Source organism: Thermobia domestica, chromosome 1, assembly GCF_964235325.1.
Source record: "Thermobia domestica chromosome 1, izTheDome1.hap1.1, whole genome shotgun sequence".
Classification (NCBI taxonomy): Eukaryota; Metazoa; Arthropoda; class Insecta; order Zygentoma; family Lepismatidae; genus Thermobia; species Thermobia domestica.
In genome coordinates, this window is record NC_137454.1 from 105,106,324 (window position 1) to 105,124,970 (window position 18,647).

The following is an 18,647-nucleotide window of genomic DNA, read 5'->3' on the forward strand; positions in this document are numbered from 1 at the left end:
AAGATCAGCTATGAGTCACATACGTGAATTTCATTATGAAAATTGAGACCCGGATCGAATAAGTGCCGTCGATGGACTACAATTACGTTAAATTTATGTGAATTTGTCTTCTTGTGTTTCTGTAGTAAAATATTTATGTCTAATCTGTTTCTCATTATTATTATTATTATTATTATTATTATTATTATTATTATTATTATTATTATTATTATTATTATTATTAGTAGTAGTAGTAGTAGTAGTAGTAGTAGTAGTAGTAGTAGTAGTAGTAGTAGAACATTGGGCCTACCCTCTTGAAACTATCACCCTTCGCCACTGAGGGTCATATACAATATGCGTAGATTTAGCGTTCGTACGTACACTCACACGGTGGCTTTGATTGATCTGGTTGTCGCCGTCCTGTCTGTTGATTCATTGGTTTCTATTTACGTCCTTCGTTAGCAGTGAGACTATGGAGGGCATGATCTACGGTTTAAAATGGATTTTGAATCATTGTAATGCGTTCGATAATTTTTCACATGGAATCGAAGCCAGATGCTCGTGTAGCAAAAGTACACACAGCCATTAGACCAACGAGGAGAGCTATTCTGTCAGTTACGGCAGCCCTAACGATCCTTCTGTTCATGTGCTCCTCAGTGTGCTTGCTGTGCAAACACTCCGCTACCCATCGTGTACATCACCGATGGACCTATGACACATCACGACTTATGCGAGCGGGAATTAGCTGAAAAACCACCCGGCTTCTAGTAGCTCCAGTATACGGCCACACTCGAAGTCATTTATAGTGCGTTCACTCAACAGAAAATTTCGGGAAATTTCTTCAGTTCGCAAAATTCTTTCGGCAAATTTCTTTTAAGTTCCCATGCTGATTTTTACAACAGCATCCCTTCTTCCCTCCATCCCTCTTTTAACCGCATTTGCGGGGTTGCGATGTCTTAACATCCATTTTGTCTTTTCTTTTCTCCCAATACTATGGCTAGTATTGTCAATTGTTTGAAATGAGTGTTCTGGTTGGCTATTTATTTATTTATCGGGGGTGTTTTCCTCAAGATCCCTCGGATGATGACTTATTTATTGAATGAGCCACCACACGTTGAAGGTGGCATTCTTTATATACGAACTGCACTTCGGTTGAAGAAGCGAACTACAATTACAAATAAGTGTCATGCAGTCGTCATGGTATTACAGACAGTTGTAGCACTTCTGTACACTATAGGGCAAAATCATGCTTAATTTAAAAAGAAATAGTTTTTAATTAAGCATGATTTTATCCTAATAATAAACAGCAAACCACGTTCATGTTTAGAATCATCATTCTGCATTTTCAGATAATAATTAAATTGAAACAATACAATTTTTAAGGTGCAACTAAACCATCACAATAGTTTTAAATCTGTAAATTGCCTGCACGCTAGCACCATCTATTGGTAGCAAGCGCACAGCTACATCTATTGACTTGAATGTATACTATTAGAAATTAGTGTTACAGACTGACATATTTTGTTTTATAAATAGGATATACTGATAACGAATGGATTCGCACACACAATTATAGTGATCATGCCCGACGATCATCGAACTACTAGTACCATGCCCATTATAGACAGTACTATTAGCCTTCCCTCTAAGATGACCCATGAGCTGGAACCTTTAAATAACAGCAAATGATCTACTGTCAAACATTTTATGATGCGAAATTAATTCAAATACGAAGATATACATGAATTGTTCTTGAATGTGTTTCCACCAGTGTACTTTCTAAAAATTGCTAACACGATTGATTAAAATGATTGGGCTAACTTTGGCAAGTGATTGGGCAATAAAAAGAAATAACGTTCCAAAATACAATATCCCAACAATGGGTCTATTTTGCTTAGTTTCCCAAACGATAATTTTGAGTATTGACAACTAAAAATGCATAAATACTAACATATCATATATCCAGTTTAGTTCTTTTATCAGAAGAAAGAGAATTAGAGAAAACAAGTTTCAGCATGATTATGTGAAACTAAAACTGACACTGCCTTATATGATTGTTTATAACAGTGATGTCTAATTTATAATACATTACTGGCCACATCAAAATAAGAACTATATTTTGGGGGCATTTTCCCTTCCTCCTTCGACAATTCCCTGAATGTATGTAAGTCACATTTCCTGAACCTTTGTTTAAATCTGCGTCTCCTGCTCATGTGTGTAGGCCAAATAGAGTTTGAGCATTGGAAAGTCACTGTATGAAATCTGCATTTTCTCAAACTCGGCTCAATACCAATGGGATTGGTACCAAATGGGATGGATACCTTACAGAATGGGATTAGTAACAAAAAGGTTTAAAAAAATATTTTTGCAGTTAAGTCTCGAGCAGGTATGATAGACAGCTACACGCTTGCTGATACCATTTTCTTAAAGAGATAAATCATACATTTTTATCCAAGGACCGGTCTCGGCCTGCAGTTCGTCATTTAACCATCTCTGGCTTAGAACAACTACAAACACACTGAAAGCACTTTCAAGCCTGGAAAGATTTGTTGACAAAATGGAGAAAGAATAGGAGAAAAGGAATACTGTTGGGAGAAAAAGGCCTAGTCATGTCCAAAAGACAGTTACCGGTACTTCCTTCAGAAGTTCTTTTGTTATAAATTGAGAACATAAATTAAAATTTTGTGGTAAATTAACACTAAATTCCTTTGCTTTCATTCAGCATATTAACTGCATGATGGAAATGTTAATTTCTATAATTGAAGACCTGAATAGAAAAATGAAATGAAATCTTTAAGTTTTACGTCCCACACTTCCAGTTAGGCTAAAGGAGACGGTGATGGTGAAAGATGAGTGAAATAGTGGAATGAAGAAAGTTTGAGGAAACGGGAGAACCCCGAGAAAACCTACGAGCTCGGTGTTTGTCCACCAAAAAGTCCACACGGCGCGAGCTGGGATCGAACCAGGGACCCCAAGCACAAGACCTGAATTGCATAACATTCCAAGTCCACTCTTTTTCTTTGTAGTTTGTTTTTTGTTTTTTTATGTTGGTATCTATATTTTAAGAGCTATTCTCTTGCATAATACGTAAATCAAAATTAAAACCTTTAAAAAAAAATACAAAATAATTTCAGCTAAAGAAAATAGCACGCCAAGTATAATCTTCTTGTCTTTCTTCTAAAATCCCAAAAGTACTCTGGTGAACTTGGGATTCAGGCTCTGCAATTCAGGTCTTCAATTTTATGTGAGTAACAATCAATGATGACACTATTTCTATGTATCTCTTTATTCTTAATGCTCTATATTAGTGCTACCTATCGGCTTGTTTTTAACTGTTCCAATCTTGACATCTCAGGGATTTCCAAGAGTGAGAGATTGTAAATAGTCTTCTCTTCAGTTCCTCTTTGATCCATGATATGTGTAATTATCTTACAAATTGAAAGTAATATATCTTACGAAAGCTCCAGAAATGGATAAAGTTGTTGTCAGAAAGAAACCTGTCAATGTGAGCCACCGTGACTGAAGATTCAAAATTATTTGGATGTATAAACGTAAAGTTTTATATCAGTGAAAAGGGAATTTAATATCTTATACTTGAGGAATCGTTAAAATAAATAAATACAAAAAACAATAAAATAAACCATCTTTGTCCCAATAGAGTCTTTGTTTTGCATTTAATATTAGGGAACAGGTGTCATGTAAAATTGTGTGTACTAATAGGGTGTCGCTGCAAAGGAATGGTTGGAAAGCATTGTTCTAGAGCATTTAAAACGTACTAACTGAACCTGCGTTGTCTTCTCAGCGCCTCGTTCTGTTATGACCATGAATCTCCTTCCCACTGCGCATGTCATGTCTCCTTACTCACATAAGTAAATGATAGGAGACTCATAAAGGAAGTGAATTGCTATGTATGTATGTTGGAGTGAGTTTGTAGCAAATTTGTAGAAGTAACACGATATCAAGTGGAAATACTTTTTTCTTATAAATCCATATCCGTCCGAGTACACCTCTCTTGAGGCCTTTGAAGTTGCCAGCGTGCAATAGATTTTGCCATTCAGATTTAAGCAAAGCGCCTGCAATGTCCGTCAACCCGCCATACGTAACTTCTGTATTGGTTGCCTAACACCGCAGATTCGGCCTGCAACGATGTTAACCTTATGGGCTTAAACGGCCTCTAAAATGTTGAATAGAACGATAATGACACAGTTTTTGAAAATTTGAGTGAGAACTGGACAATCTACACAAAATTTGAAATCGGCCAGTGAAAACGGCGCTTTTCTTGCACTTGTGGTTTTCGAGATTTGATTGTTGAAAGGATTGGGACAAGCATATAAACCTAGCATTTTAATATATAGAACTAGCTGAACCTGCGCTATCTACTCAGCGCATCGTTCTGTTATGACCATGAATCTCCTTCCCACTGTGTATGTCTCCTTACTCACACAGGAAGTGAATTGCTATGTATATATGTTGGAGTAACTTTCTAGCAAATTTATAGGAGTAACACGATATCAAGTGGAAATATTTTTTTCTAATAAATTTATATCCGTCCCGGTACGCCTGATTGCGTCTCTTGAGGCTTTGAAAGTTGCCAGAATGCAATAGGTTTTGACATTCAGATTTAAGCAAAGCGCCTGCAATGTCCATCAACCTGCCATACGTAACTTCTCTACTGGTTACCTAACAGCGTAATTTCGGCCTGCAACAATGTTGATCTTATGGGCTCAAAACGGCTCCTAAAATGTTGAATAGAACAATAACGACACGGTTTTTGAAAATTTGAGTGAGAACTGGACAAAAATCTACACAAAATTTGAAATAGACCAGTGAAAACGGCGCTTTTCTTGCACTTGTGGTTTTCGAGATTTGATTGTTGAAAGGATTGGTGACAAACATATAAACCTAGCATTTTAATATATAAACTAGCTGAACCTGCGCTCTCTACACAGCGCATCATTCACATATGGGCATGAATCTCCTTGTTATTCCTCACATCTGTACATGTCCCTTTGCAGACACAAATGAAAGGGGTCTTGATAAAAATTGGCAAGATATATCATAAAGGGGAAATTGTGATTTTGTCGATTACTTTTTCAATATCTCGCACGGTTTGCAAGATTTGAGCCTACTTCCGGTTGGAGTTTTTAGGTCATGTATGATCAGTGTTTTCTTACTTCTTGCGTGCAGTATGTAATAAGCAAATACATTACACACACAATTAATTAAAATGTCAGTGATACATGGTGTTCACTGGGCAAAACACTCCAATCAATAAAGATTCAACTTACTGTTAGAGTGGAGAAATGATTATCCTTCGTTTTTCATTATCAATTGACCATGAAACAAACGCCTGAGAGGTATGCGACCCCTGTATATAATTATGTGGTGTTGAAATGTATAATGTGCAGGATATGATGCTTTAGTTTTTTCTTTTTTAATTTCAACACTCAGTGTACCCGTAAAATGTAATAAAGAAATAATGGCCATGTTTTTTAAATATTCAATTAGAATTGGGCAATCTACACAAAATTTGCAATCGATCAGTGAAAACGTCATCTTCCTAGAGCCTGTATTTTCCGAGATCTCATTGTCGAAAGGATTGACCACAAACATATAAACGCCCACAAAGGTATAGTTTAAAAGAACTCCAAAGATGGCAGCACAATTCATTTGCATTGATTTTGGAAAAGACTTATTAAAATACAAAGGCTTTGAAAAATAATTAAAAAAAATAAACTTTATATGAGAAAGGTCTACTTAAATAATTTATTTAAAGTACATATAGTTTAAAATATTTATTTCTGTTAAATGTGAAATCACAAATAACCGTAAATCAAAGGTTATAGGTTGGAACTCAGGCGCTTTTGTTCATACTTAGCAAACCAAGAAACCTAGCCTGTATTGTGTTTGTTAGTACGTCAGCGAGGACTAGGTTTTGCAGTACGTACCTGAGAGCATAACACACATACTACTCTTACAGGATAGACGAAAGTTATCGCTTTCGAAGGGTTCCTTGTCTTTTGAAATTCATCACAATTATCTTATTTTTTGATTTCACATCTTATTGTTACTCATGTCGCATATCGACCAGTGGGCCTGGGGCTCATCACTGGTGACTGGGGGACAACATGTCGGAATTCCTACGGTCATAACCGGTCCTACCATATCCTCTGTAGATTCAGATACAAGACGTTGGCACTGCGATTCGCATCGTACCGACAATAGTCCCAAACGACCACGATCACGATCTCCAGTCATAGGTAAACACCATACACAATCTCCGAAACGTCATCGCCTACATAGCATTTCAGATTCTGACAGTGACCAGCTTAGAATCGACGACCAGGACTACCTGCCACTATCTACCACCCCAAAACCGCAAACTTACTCATTCTTACTCACAAACTTCGACACCAAATATCAGAATGAAAAGCATATCTACCTTCAGCTCACCAAGTTCTATCGGCGAGCTCAGATCACTCAAATTGTCGCAACAAGAAATGGGATGATCATCAAATCTCCTGATCCACGATTGGCTACGACAATTCGTAACAAGCTGAGTTTTGAGATTTTTGGCATAAATGCCCAGCTCACCAAACTGCCTGACCGAAGAATCAAACAGCAGCCTCCGCCACCTCGCGCCCCCCACTTTCTCTATTGTAATACGAGGTGTACATCCCGATCTAACGGACGATGAGATTCTTCAAGAGCTTACGGAGGAAAGCCATAAAGTCTTCAAATGCATCCGCATTCGCAACGACCGCGGTCCCACTTATATGGTCCGCGTGTTATCTTCATCACAAAATACGATTAACCAGCTATTTGACAACGGAGCCTATATATATCGTAAACGGCATCGTGTTGAGCCCTCCCGCACTGCACAACCAGAACCAGTGTCAATCCGTTGTAAACGCTGTCAATAATATAACACGCACACCAGCGCCAACTGCAGGAATAACCTGAAATGTGGCTACTGTGCTGGATTGCATTCCACCCGCACATGTGCAAACATAACTCGTCCACCACAGTGCTCCGCTTGCCCCGAACAACATCCAACTCACAGCTTTAAGTGTCAAGCTCGACCGGCATCTTCACCAGATAAAACTCCAGTTAGTGGCTCCACTTCGTGCTCAGAGTGAACCGCAGACCGATTCTACTCCGTCCTCCGATATATCACCTGATAACCAGCCTGTTACAGTATCTCAGCTCCTACAGTTCATCACCTTAACGCTGCAAAACGTGTATTCTTTTCTACGGTCGCATGTACTGCAACAGTAGTACAGTATGCTGCCCGCTGTAGCTTCCATGTTACATTCAATGCCACCTACACAGGCCAACGAGTTCACTTTCATACCACCCGTCTGGAAACATCCGTTTAATGTTCTCAGTATCATTATGGATATCATTATCATCTTTCTTAATATCAGTTCCCTAATCCAACACAAACCTTCTTCGAACAACTTCTTCTGGAAGAACACGCATCAGCTTTCTTACTCAACGAAACGCATCTCACCCCACACCTGCCTTGTAGGTTCCCAGGATATCAGATCCTTCGAGCTGACAATCAAACACCAGCCCTACGTGCCAATGGCGGCGCACTCATTGGTTTTGCTTCTCAGTTACCTTATCGTACTTTCCACGCCCCTATTCACAACCTACAGGAATATCTTATCACAACCGTCTATTTCAAGGCCTTATACATCACCTTAGCGACTATCTACGTTCGCCCTGGTCATGCAATTCCTTACTCCTTTCTTCAGTATATCGCTAACAACTTTCGCCATTTCATCGTAATGACCGATATCAATATTCATAACAGACCCGCTTGCCAGAAGGCCCAGTTCGATGACTTTATCACGACACGCATATCTTGCGCCCTGCACAAACTTCCAAGATCAACCCGCCTACTTTCTGATACCATCACCGATGTTGTTATCACCTCCACAACCCTGTCAGGCAAATGCTATATCGATGTCTCAGATTCTCTTGACAGTGACCACCTTCCAGTCAAGTTAACTATCAAACGATCTTTTCACCACCACTGTTCTGCAAACATTCCACCTAGGGAGGTCCCTAGATTTACAAAGCTAATTGGGATAACTACAGACTTCATCTCACTTTTAAGCTTGAACATCTCGAGCTACCAAACACTGAGGATGAACTATACTCAGCGCTGGATGCTATCACCTCTTCTATTCATACAGCATCTGCCAAGAATATACCTACCTCGCATGTACATCCATGGCGTCCTCGATTACCACCTCAGTACCTTTACATGATCAGACGTTCTCGACAATTTTACCGAGATTACGTACGCACAAAGAACGAAGAGGCTCTACATCATCACCTACAACTCCAACGTACGGTTCGTAACTACGTTGTCGCCTATGAACTTCGAAACTGGGTCAAAACGTGCAACACACTGGACGCAACTCCACATCCTACCAAATACTGGAAGAGATTTAATTCATTGACTGACAAACTTGCTCGAACACCTTACCCTCTCATTGACGATGATCACCCACTCACCTCAGATAGTGCCAAAGCTGATGCCTTTGCGAATCATCTCCAGACCATCTTCATCCCATTTCCTCCTGAAAGATCTGAACGACACCATCCTGCATAAACGTTTAATGTTGATTCTCCTCATCTTCAATTCAGTGCAGAGCATAACTTTCAGCTCATCACCAACTTACCACAAACACCACAGTTCCAGAACTTCGTGAAGTCACAGCTCGCAAACGTAACACTGCTCCAGGTATGGACCTTATCACTTATCGTCACATTAAAGAGAGTCCTTTCTGTTTACTGCTCCTGTTAGCCCATATTTTCACTTTCATTTTACGTACCGGTATCATTCCCACCGATTGGAAAACCTCCAAGACTTTAATGTTTCTAAAACCTAACAAACCAGCCACCTCTGTATCATCTTTCCGTCCAGTCCAATCCGTCCTCTGTATCATCTTGTTTTCTGTAAAATTCTCGAACGCATTCTTGTAAACAGACATCATTTCTCTCGCCATCGTATTATTCTACTCCATCAAGCAGGTTTCCGTCCTCGCATTGGTGTTCACGACCAGCTCTTACGCCTCACCAATCTCATTACGAATCACTTCAACCGCTCACAGCCGTTGGTGCTCGAAATGGCGATTACGCCTAAATTCTGTAAAGATTCAAGCAATAGTTTCTAGCGACCCTAAGAGACGGTTCTGCGTCCATAGAAACCCAACACGCCTGCACCTTTCTCTTCTTGATACTCCCATCAAACTTACCAAACATGTCAAGTACCTAGGTGTTACATTTGATATTCACCTCACATGGCGAACTCACTTAGCTCAAATTATCACTAAAGCCTACAATAGACTGAATCTTCTTCGCCGACTCACAGGCACAACCTGGGACCTACAAGCAGATACCATATAAGATGTTCCTACGACCCGTCCTCACCTATGGGTTTACAGATTGGGTTGCTGCACATTTAACCTTTTACAACAAGCTCAAGATCCTAGAACGACACGCCCTGCGTATTGCATATCGTACCAAGCTACCCAGCCCTACATAGGATCTGATGATTGCATCTCCTTTCCTCACATCCTTTACCATATTGAAAAACTTTGACTTTCCTACATCACCAGTAGACTGGCTCAGAAGCATCCACTTTTCCTTGATATTCTACACAGTGATATCGACTACTCTCCACAACATCCTGTTCGCCACCCGCCACTCTCCCCCTCTTTACTTTATATCGTTATTCACTTCCACCAAATCAACCTGATGAAGACATCGCATCAGCCTTTGCCATTCATTCAGATTCGCACTACATCTTCCCATCATATACACATTAATCCATCTCTTCTAACAGGGCTCATTGTGTCTCTCATCATGATCCTAAGCAGCCACAGGATCGGAAGATAACATGCATTCGTCTAACTAACTCTTCCCTTTATTGTGTTGTGGCGCTCAGTGCACCTCACCCTCATCTCCCTCTCATCACCCATCCTAATGATTATGGCTGAAGGCCATAATGTTTGCTATGGTACTTGAATGCTATATAATTTATGATCAATAAAGTTTATATAAATTATTAAATCACTTAGACCATCCCTGCTGCCTTTTTTCCATATTACTATTCCTTCTCTTCCCGCAAAAAGGGCGTAACCCTTGTAAGGGGCTAGCATGCCTTCAGCATGCTAGCATTGTAAAAAAAAACCTTTGTTGTTATTGTAGCATTTTAATAGATAGATAAGCACCAGTACGCTTAAACATGTAAAGTATTCAATAGTTAGTATTTGGAGAATTTTATATCATTGTTTTATACTTTCACTTTTTTCTTTGTTTTATTTTCAAGCAAGTTCAAGGTAAAGTAATGTTCCCGAAAGAACCAAAGGTGTCTCCAGCATGTAAATCTCTTATAAACAAACTTCTGGCACCAGCTCGAACGAGAGTGTCTATACAGCAAATAAAAACGGATCCATGGTTTGAAACTCCTACTACTAGTGGTACTTCCGGCTCGCAGATATCACAGGTATTTAAAAATGTAGAATTGTAGTTTGTATATAAGGTATGTATGCGCAATTTCGCCATGTTTGCAGTTCTGTCAGTACTTGTATTTCCGAACACGTTGGCATAAGTCGGTAGATGGGGCTAGCATATAGGTAGATAGAGTACGCTGAACGTCTTTTGTCCCATTTCGACTGGTAGAGGAGCTAGGCATGAAAGACAGGCAGTCCGTGTATGTGATAGACGTAGTGGTGTTATAAGATCGAGAGAAACAAAGTGCATTCCATTGTTCCAGAAGGAAGATTCGAAGTTGTATGGTAAATGTTGTATTGTGAAGGCGAATGATTTATGTCTACAATGATGTGGTTAACGTTGTGTGTTGTACATTGGGAGTCATATTGTCGCTCCATTTGTGTAGTCTTTGGAAATGCTTGCATGCAATTTCGCCATGCGGAACAAAAGGTGGTGAAATTGGAACTTGGGCCTGGACCCAACAGCAGCCTACCGTACGACCACACAGCATGTTGTTATCAATGAGACGTCCGATTCTGATAGCGATTCAGCTATATCGAGCAATCGTAACTAGAGGATAGACGCGTTTGCCAACATTATGTCTACCCCAGGGGGAAAAGCACCTGCGAAGAACAACCGCAAAGCCATCAACAGTTGGGCTACTGTTATTAACAGATCATTATTTCCAGAAACAGATTCCAAGTCAAAAACATCAACAGGATCCAGAAGGACAAGGTCGACACAGCGTGGGATTGGTATTACAAGCAAACATTCTAATAGTTGTAAAAGTTGTTTCGTTTTCTGTGTGCACAGGATGTTGTAAAAGACATAAGACTGTGAAAGTTTTGCACGTTATGTTCATAAAGAGTGTGGTGGTTGACGAAAGCCGACTAGGAGTTATTTTTCTGTACTAAATGCTATCTGTAACATTAACAAAGGTTCGCTGTTGTGTAACATGTGTTACTTACTTTACTGCCACAATACTAATTACAATAATAACAAATATTTACTAATGATTATGTATTATGTTTATCAGATATTCGTAGGGTGAAAATATGAACTCCGGTATTTGTTTTGTCGAGCGGTTTGACTTGTCACTTTTTTTTTACAGTAGGGGTGGGAAAATTGTGGACAGGGTGTATATGCAATTTCGCCAGTTGCACACTCTTTTTCTTTTGTATTTGGAAGTATCATACTATTACCGTACAGATGTTATTTTTGTCCCACAGATAACTTAAACTGTATATTATCTATTTCCAGTACGAACGTACTCGCCATACTGATCAGGGATTTGCAACAGTTGTTCAAAACTTAACCTGGCGAAATTGCGCACACCTACCTTATTTGAAGTTCCTTTCTTTTCTTCTGGAGCTCTTAGAGAACACTTTTAGAGCCAAGAATCTGACGAAAATTTTCCTTTTCAAATGCTATTTACCAACATATAAATATAATCTAGAGTAATATTTCACTTTCACATATTATCTGTTTGAATATATATATTTTCTGTGTGAATATACTGTTTGTGCATCAACATTTAGGTTGCATAAGAGTAAACCACCAGCTAAACGTTGATCCGTATTATTGGAAACTCCAGAGAAAATTACACCAGGTAGTGGAGTAACTAAAGGCTTGGGGGCCACCCCCCGGCAGCGTGGAATGGGGCCCCTTCTCTACGTCCCACTTCACGATTTGGGGCCCCCTACAATGCGCCGTCTGTGGGGTCCTTATTCACGCCCTTGACAAAAGGCTCCTCACAAGAGGCGAGAATGCTAACCATTTACCGATAAAAAATCTCCAATTTAGTCTCAATCGCATAAATCGGAGATATGAAAATAATTTACCCAAACATTTATTCGCTATTGTTATATTTACTGTATTATTCGGTATCTCGAGAGATGCGCACGAGTTGAATCGAGTCGAGATTTAAGCCTGTCTCGACTCGTCTCGAGAAAATATCTCGACTCGAAAATGTTTTTGTCTCGACTCGACTCGAATTCGAGACGAGACGTCTCGAAATTCGAGTCGAGACAAAATATACGAGTTAAAATATATGCACATATCAGCCAGAACATTATGACTACCTACCTAATTGTCAATATGTCCACCTTTGGCACGGATAACAACGGGGAAGCGCCTTGGCATGAACTCAATGATCCTTGGTAGGTAGCTGTAGAGAGTTGGCACCACGTGTGCACACACAGGTCATCTAATTCCTGTAAATTTCGGAGAGGGGGCGATGCCCTCTGACGTCAAGTTCAATCACATCCCAGATGTGTTCGATTGGATACAGATCCGGCGAGTTGGGGGGGGGGCAGCACATCACTTGGAACTCCCCCGTGTGTTCCTCGAACCACTCCATCACATTCCTGGCCTTGTGACATGGTGCATTATCTTATCGAAAAATGCCACTACCGTTGGGAAACATGGTCGTCATGAAGGGGCGTACGTAGTCTGCAAGCAGTGTGCGATATGCCTCGGCCATCATGATGCCTTCCTCGAGCTCCACTAGATACATGGATTCTCACGTGAATATTCCCCAGAGTATAATTATGCCGCCGCCAGCTTGTCGCCGTCCCGCAGTACAGGTGTCAAGGAGCTGTTCCCTTGGACTATTAATCCGATATAGTCAGCATATATCAAGCAATGGTTCAGCTTTCATTTGAGAGGATGGAAATCCCAGACTCCTGAACAACTGCTCGTATGTTACTAGAGTAAAGTGAGGAGTGTATTTATCTTACATTGAACTGCTTTGCTGCCAAGTGGCCTAACTCCAAAATTGAAATTTTCCAGGAGTGAAAGTTGAAGTTCAATATCTCATGAACAATCCATATTTCTTTTATGTTGGGAATTGTATGTAGTTTATTGTTTCATAATTTAGTGCTTATAAAAATCCTAAAAATATCTATCTATAGAAGTGAAAGTTATCTATCTGTACTAGTTCTTGGCATCCAAGCAGTCGATTTATTGTAATGTACTATGTAAAATAGTATCGTATCATAATATGTGATTTACAACAAACGTTATAGTGTATATTATCCGTAACTCGTGATATGCTGCTCGAGAAATAAGTTTCTCTCGACTCGTCTCAAATTTTACAAAGTGTGTCTCGACTCGTGCGCATCCGTAAGTATCTCCGTCATTTTGGGACACATTTCTAGGAATTCCAATATCAGAGCTTGAATTAATCTAAGTATTACTTTTACATTTATTTATGATATTCCAATATACCTTGCAACTTAAAATAAATTCCAAATTAAATTGCACAAAAGCAAAATATCATTCCTTTACAGCTCGTAAGATCAACTTTTAATCATTAAAAAAACAGAGAAAACAAGTGTTTAATAAATTGCTAAGTTAAACAATATTTTGGTTTTCTGAACTGCCATTGTTGGATTCGGTGCGAATGAAATGTCATTTCCAAAGCAAAAATGAAAGCTACAGTGCCTGGATAATCGAAACAATCGCCCTCTGTAGTTACAACACTTTTTCCATCCCTCAGCCAACGACGGCATTCCGTAGCGAAAATCTGGAGTTTGTGGTACAAAGAAGCGCTCAACTGCACGATGCACAGCGCGATCATCAGGCAAGGTCTTTCATAGAAATGATCAAAATGCCGGAAGAGGTGGTAGATACTCAGTGGAAGAAATATCGAGAAAATACGGTAGATGAGGAAGGGTTTCACAATGCAGTTATGAAAAGCCTGCACTGTCCTTTGCGCGAGATGTGGGCGACCAGTACCGTGCTACCTGAGGACATTATGTCTGTTGAACATTGCAAAATACTTGAGGACAAGTCTGTGGTGCATTTCATGTACCTCAGCACTATAATGATATGCATTGATGGTTTCACCTTGGTAGATCACTCGCACCATAGACCATCACACTTTCTGTGAATGGAGAGATGGTAGGGGAAACCGTCGTGGACGTTGACCACTATCTAACAATTGTTCTGGCCGTTTAGGATTGTCATATATATTTAAACGAATAATCCATTTTTCATCTGAAATTACGATTCGATGCAGGAAACTTTCCCGGTTATTCCTTATTTTCAGAAACTCACACCTCCAAATGACGATTCTTGTTGGTCGGAGGTAACTAGTGTCAACTAATGTCTAATCCCATGAGTACAACGTTTTAATCTTTTTTATTGCACGAAGCCGCTAACGCCTAACTCGTCTGTAATGGCACGAACACGAACCTTTTTCCAAGGACAACTTTCACGATGTTCTGAAGAGCTCATTCAGATATGATGCTTGTCGATGACCACGGACCTCACTTTACAATGTTGCGTCCCCAGAAGGAAATTTGACAAGCTAACGGTGAATATTCCGTTTTTTCGCCACTTCTAGCCAATGTTTCTGTTTTTGTGGCTTGCTGTGCAGAATGTCCCTGTTTGAACTCGTAATGAAAATCTTTCGCTATTGTGTGTTCTCCATGGTGCATTTTCATACGATTCTATTCATCAACGTGTTGCCTCCTGATCCCTGAGTACCCCAGTCTGTTTGTTGGACGTGTACTGAGTGTATGACATTAGACCCCTGACATCAGTCTATTCATGTGCTGTATTGCTGAGGTGAGTTTCTCACCAGATGTCGAAAGGACATTTCTTTTTGCACCAGCCTAGCACACAAGATGATTAGGGATTCCACACACGTATCATATCTTGTTTTATATTGATTGCATAAATATAGGAAAACCAAGTGAAGCGATCTGTTGCATTGAAGTATTTTACTCCTTTTGACTAAAATCTGTAGCCATATAGTAAAAGGCAGGCAGTCCTATAACCACAACACTAACGAGGGAACCTATCCAAGTGTAACTCTGACTTCGAGTCGAGACTATGGCCCTTGGATACCTTGTCCCAAAAGAACATAACACGAAAGGGGATACATACTCGATCGCAACCGTTGCGGAGATATAAGCGTGAAAATTTAGAAATTGAGCTCCATACTATACATTACAAAGTCAGATTCCGGGTCAGATTTTTCGGAAACGGTTGGGTAAGGAAACTCAGCGAATACATATCAAATTAGTGTGGGGAGCACAGCACCTTTGAATGAAAAATGTGTGTCCCCGGGGCACTCGCAGGGTCCCAGGCGGGGTCCAACTTAAAATTTGCAAATGGAACCGGGGTCAAATACCATACTGTATGAAAGATATTGTTAAATAAAAGAAGATAGAACAAATCTCAACACTCTATGATAACCCTGTGCAAACGAGCAACTGGTCAAAATGTCAATACAACCTACATCAGAAAATCTATGACCACGCTTCTAAATCCGTTAAGTTGCGACAATAACAAAACAGAAAAACACGTTTAAAAGTACAAGGTATTGAGGTAAAGCAAAATGCTGCAGAGCAAATTTAACAACAGCTTTCATACAATATGCTACTTGACCCCCGGTTCCATTTGCAAATTTTAAGTTGGACCCCGCCTGGCACCCTGTGAGTACCCCGGGGACACACATTTTTCATTCAAAGGTACTGTGCTCCCCACACTAGTTTGATATGTATTCGCTGAGTTTCCTTACCCGACCGTTTCCGAAAAATCTGACCTGGAATCTGATTTTGTAATGTATAGTATGGAGCTCAATTTCTAACTTTTCACGCTTATATCTCCGCAACGGTTGCGATCGAGTATGTATCCCTTTTTGTGTTATGTTCTTTTGGGACAAAGTATCCAACGGCCATAGTCTCGACTCGAAGTCAGAGTTACACTTGGATAGGTTCCCTCGTAAGACGATGAAGAAATCAAGATCATTTTGGGGGGACTACATCAGTCCACTTTGTATTAATTCATAATAGATACCAACAGGAAAGGAGAAGTCCTAGGGGACTGAGTTCCTCCTGGACATCCTCTAGCCACAGGCTAAAAGGACGTAGTTATTTTGATATATGCATGCGAAGAAGTACATGTAATTACCATACGATGTATATTTCTTGTGTAAAAAGTACGCAACACATAGAATGTATATGAATTTATGTTTCGCTGTGCATTATGCTATCACAATCATAGCGAAACGCGCTATATAATTTGCTTATTTTTCTCTTCCATCTTGTATAACGAAATGCTGATACTTATTTTTATTTTTTTGAGTTATTGATATATGTATATTCATAGTTTTATTGATATATGTATATTCATAGTTCTATATATTTTTATAATTATTTTTGTTGATTATGATCTGTGATCTAGAAGTTTTGTTAATCTGTCGACCATGCGTAACAATTAAGAAAAAAAAATTGCATGAAAACCATAATTTACTAGCTCTTCACATCACTTGCATCATTTTCAACACAAAATAACTTATCTTGTGTCCAGCTTGAGATTTTATGAAATGCATATAAATGTAACAATTAATCCTGCCATTTACTGGTTTCGTCAATTGGTTTGGAATTGAATGTACCTGTCAGTACTGAGACTATAAGAGACGTAGATTTACAAAGCGGAACAAGGGGCATACTCCACAAAATTTTTCATAATGAAACAAAACTGCAGAATGTTCTCTCCATGAAGCTATGAAAAATAGAACAATATTTCATTTTTTTTTCCTGCTTGGCGGGAGCAGAAAAGATGAAATGAAATGAAATCTGTAAGTTTTACGTCCCACGGTTATGCGGGTTAGGCTAAAGGAGATGGTGATAATGAGAGATGAGTGAAATGGTGGATTGAAGAAAGTGGGAGGAAACGGCAGTACCCCGAGAAAACCCCCGAGCACGGTGTTTGTCCACCACAAAGTTCACTTGGCGGGGGCGGGGATTGAACCCGGGACCCCAAGCACCAGAGGTGAACGCTCTACCACTGAGCCACCGTGCCCCCAGCAGAAAAGATATATTCCCCCATGTAATGTCATTGAGTCTACCATACAATGAGATGACTAGAGCCAACTTCCAGAACCCATAGTTATTTGTTCTACAATTAAATAATAATAAACCTATCTATTTACATATACAAGGGGGACAGGGAGGCATAATCCTTAAAATTTGTCCGATTGGAACAATCATGACATTATATTGGGGAATAGCTCCTCTTGCTCTCGCCAAAGATTATGCTAATAGGGAAAGTAGAAAATAGGGATAGACAAATATTTATTTACTTAATGTTAGAAGAAGAAGAAAAATGCACGATTATTACAAATTATCTACATTAGTTCTCCAATGTATGTATTTCATTTTAAACATTATTAAATGTAACACCACAAAAATGGAATCACATATGTGAATATAAAAATATACAAGTATGGCAACTCACTTTTCCAAGGCTGAAGCTGTTCGAAACTGCAGAAAACATTCCACCTCAGTAATTTAAGACGCTATATTTCCAATATAATAATACAAGGCGCACGTCAAAAATAAAGACCGATATTTTTTAAAAGAAATGATACCAGAAGAAATTAGTGTGATTGATATACAAATATACATTCTGACAATTTCTCGACGTAGTCACCATGAACCTCCAGCATAGGCGAAACTAGAGGGGGACCAGGGGGGGCGGTCCTCCCCAGAAGCAAAGCTGCCCCTCCTAGAATTTTCCTACTGAACGAAAATAGTATTATTAATTTATCTCAATTAACACATAACAATTTTAGTGATACATTCGACTTATTTAATAGTGTATACACTTGTCCGCCCAGCGATTTCTTTTAAAATATGGTCTGATGCCTGGATGTAATAAAATCCCTGGACTAATGTGATAGTGGGCAGTATAGCGACCTCTCAACTTGAGTTATATGCGTTTTTTTTTTATTTGATAGCTTCATTAATGTAAATTATTTTTGTATTGTTTCAGGTAATTAACATTATTGACGTAGTATTTTTTCTTGTTTATATATGTATGATAAACCAGTCTTATTGTTATTATTTTATTTATAGTGTAATTCTATTTATAGTGTTTGAATAGTTAGATTGTCAAAGCAAATTATTAAAATACACTAAAAACAACAGAAAGGAAAGAAAGAAGGTGAATTCTTGAACTGCTAAACTCAAGCGAATGTTGCCTTTTACACTCGAAAATCACTATTCAATATCATTTGTTGCTTTTCCTTATTATTATTATTATTATTATTATTATTATTATTATTATTATTATTATTATTATTATTATTTATAAACCTAAGTTTGTTGTTAGATTCTTAAGGCATAAACTCTAATCAGGCG

The 18,647-nt window shown here is 39.1% G+C and overlaps 1 protein-coding gene across 2 annotated transcripts in view; it reads left to right on the forward strand.

The window, feature by feature from the left end:
• Window positions 1-18,647, forward strand: part of LOC145687911 (testis-specific serine/threonine-protein kinase 3-like) — a 78,798-nt gene that overhangs the window by 25,960 nt on the left and 34,191 nt on the right. For both annotated transcript variants that reach the window (XM_081761471.1, XM_081761480.1), the window contains exon 5: window positions 10,328-10,504. In XM_081761471.1, coding sequence (XP_081617597.1) covers window positions 10,328-10,504 — 177 coding nt within the window. The remainder of the gene's footprint in view (window positions 1-10,327; window positions 10,505-18,647) is intronic.